At 28.5% G+C, this 3,329-nt stretch overlaps 1 protein-coding gene across 1 annotated transcript in view; it reads right to left on the reverse strand.

The window, feature by feature from the left end:
* Nucleotides 1-2,116: 2,116 nt before the first annotated feature.
* The window catches only part of LOC119684099, a 28,424-nt gene continuing 27,211 nt past the window's right edge, over nt 2,117-3,329 (reverse strand). Inside the window, exons 3-6 of the mRNA XM_038098048.1 lie at nt 2,987-3,151; nt 2,732-2,888; nt 2,560-2,674; nt 2,117-2,501 (exon numbers count right to left, since the gene is read on the reverse strand). Coding sequence (XP_037953976.1) covers nt 2,325-2,501; nt 2,560-2,674; nt 2,732-2,888; nt 2,987-3,151 — 614 coding nt within the window. The 3' untranslated portion in view covers nt 2,117-2,324. The remainder of the gene's footprint in view (nt 2,502-2,559; nt 2,675-2,731; nt 2,889-2,986; nt 3,152-3,329) is intronic.

Here is a 3,329-nt window from a genome sequence, read left to right on the forward strand (position 1 = left end):
GTTGTGATTATAATATTAGACTTCTTTAAACAGCGTATTTACCTCCTGTTCGCTGCTCATTGTTAGCTGACCATTGACATTTCGCTCCTCTGGCTAACGGCTTTAATAATATTTTCGAACAAGGTTTGAAAGACACCATCGCTAAAAATTTCGCGTAATATTGGATACATTCTATTATTTTTCTTTAACACGAAAATTTATTATCTGAAAATTGACTCTCCATAAAAACTTTAAATAGAGAGCTCATATAAGAAACAAAAGAATTAAATGTGCATAAATATTCACATTTTTTTATCTACTCCTCAACTGCAATAGATTAAACTATAAAAGCAAAGTATAAATCTTTAAACAGATCATCAGAACCGCTCTCAATATGGTTCATTGCTTTAGCTTTTGCTTTTGTAAAGCAGCTTAGTCCACAACTAAACAACTAAAAACATTCCAACACACAGTGCTGAAGAGAATGTTATAAACTCCATGGAATATCGTAATGGTAGATATTTCGAAACAACTGCAAATTGACACTTTTGAAAAATACAGAAAGAATGGAGCATAAAAATTATTCAAGAAAATAGATGCGCATTAGAATCCAACGCCTTCCATACTCAAGACGAAGGGTCTTTACTCTAACAGAAAGAAGATATGTAGATATGTCCGCAAGATAATAAACTAAACCTTATCTTTTAACAGTTATAAGTGGGACTTATTTATTTCCACCCACCTACACCTATATATATATTAAAGATTCTGTTTGACATCAACTGGAATCAACTAACTAACATGACAAAGACTGCAATTCATTTTAATTATTATTATAGTATTGTTTTTATTTTGTACATATACATTTTGTACATATATAATTTTTATTAATTAGTATATACATATTTATATGATACGGAGTTTCATTTCATATTGCCTTTCTTTCAATCCTTAAAATAATTAAAAAAAAAATAAATTAAAATTAAAATAATTTCGATTAGCTGATTACGTTATGGTTTATAGCTGCGATTATGAATATGTGTTTATTTTCTTAATAATCTCAAAATCTTCTTACCCAAGGTACAAATAAGCGAATTGAAATTAGTATCAGTTACAGTGAAAAATATTAGATTTACTGGAAGATCAAGGGGTTACGATATAATAAAATTTGCGGAATATATCATGGGTTAGATCAGTTTACCGTACAATTTTAATAAGCCACTCGACAAATCGGACTAAAGCTAAATACGAAAGAGAGAGATTTGCGGATCTTCAAAGGTACATATATGATGGAATTTTCTGTCGCTATTAAATAAGTCAGTCAATGAATATGTAATTATCTATGGTTGAAGCTAGTAAGTGAATCTTTTCAATTAATTAAAATCAAGTCTTAAGTCATTGGTAAAATAAAGGTTGTCGTATAGGGAATATGGTTTTAACAACTCCCAGCAAATACAAAAGCACATACCAACGCCATAGATATATCACATCTAAGATGGAGGAAGGAACTGAAATTTCATGAAGCGCCTTTCCATAATTAAAGATTATGAAATATTTCTTTGCTCACTTTTTATAGAACGGTTACCACTCCATATGTGTCCTCTTGGTTACGTGCATGGTATTATCTTCATAATAATTTATATAAAATCCAATAATAATATAATGAAATTATAATAAACTTTAAATAAAACTGTAAAGATATGAACTCGTTTAGTATAAATGATTGTCATAAGCTTACCTCAAGTTGATATACACATATCTGCAGTCAAAACTAAATATGTAAATTTTAATTAATTATTCTAATTAATGTTTCGAAAAAATATCAAACAAAAATTTGAATTTAACGTTTATTGTATTTTTATTCATATTAATATATACACGACGCTACAAAGTATTTATGTATATTGATAGTTATGGTTTCATATTTTTACCTGATTTACAGAAGTTTTTTATTATAATATTATAATAATATTGTAGATAAAATAACAATTTGGTGAGTAAGATTTAATTTAAAATATCTGCATATTTAAATTTTTAAAATAAATTTAAATAATGAGCAGATATTATACTAACGCCTAATAATAAAAATAATATTTTTAAAGCTTTCATATTTAGATAATGCATAATTTTATACTAAAGTTTCCGCTAACTTTTTGTCTTTTTTAAAGATTCACTTATAATAAAAATTCCTATATAAATTAGCACGTGCGAATTCTACAACAAATTATTTCAATTTTATTTATTAAGTTATATATAATATATATATTATTATCCTATTAGTTTATAAACATAATAAAAATGTTTTTTAAAGTAATGTTTCGATATACGACGTTGTAAATATAACGTTATATCCAAGACCATCTCGATATCGCCTCAATGGGTTGAGAGAATGAAACCTTTCTTAAAAGTAGACTAATAATTACGGTTGTAAACACAAACTGCCAGCAACTTCCCAACCTAGTTGAAGTATTGCCTTCACCTTGACAATATTCAGGATGTCGTGTATAGTCCTCGCAATAAAACTGAAATGAAAATAATTACAGCATAATAGCAACACCCAGGACCAATACATCTTCATACCTTTGTTAAGCTGTGTGCGTACTTATCGACCAACTCACGTGTGAATTTAGCAGCATCCGACCCACAGATTTTTTTCGCTGCATCTTCAAAGCAGTCAACCAGCTCGTTAATGGAACTAAAATAAATTAATAACATAAGTGAACTTGATCGTTGTATTAAGTTTAGTACTAACCAGCAAATTGTTTTCACATTTTCAACGAAGGTGTTATTTTCGGCGGCTTCCTGATTTTTATTTGGTTTAAGAAAGACCATGGTTTCCTTAAATTGGTTGGCACAAGTCTCAAATTCTTTCTTAGCAATTTCACTACAAGGTGCATGCCTAAGATATTCTAGAACAATAATGAAATGCAGTAAAGTTATTCATAAAATAATAGTGCAGGCTTTATTAACAAATTGTCAAAAGAATTTTCTAAATGGATCTCCTTACCATCTTGAAATTCGCCTTTATTACACAAGTCTCGAATAAATTGGTTGGTTCCATGGTATAATCTATTAAATTGATTACGTTGTTGTAAGTCCATGCATCTTCTTGTGTAGCTCTGTATACATCTTACACCTTTTCGTAATTCACTACAATCAATAAAATAATAATCTGATAAAATGATTGGGTTTTATTTAAATAAAAAGCATATCACATATGTTGATTAAATTTTAAGAGAAATGTGTCATAGTGAGCTACGCTTAGTATGTGCAAAAGAGCTTTTCGATAAATTAAATCCGGCATTTGCAAAAGTATAGCTCACGTTAATATTGACAGAAAAGATCTAAAG

Source organism: Teleopsis dalmanni, chromosome 2 (genome assembly GCF_002237135.1).
Source record: "Teleopsis dalmanni isolate 2A chromosome 2, ASM223713v2, whole genome shotgun sequence".
NCBI lineage: Eukaryota > Metazoa > Arthropoda > Insecta > Diptera > Diopsidae > Teleopsis > Teleopsis dalmanni.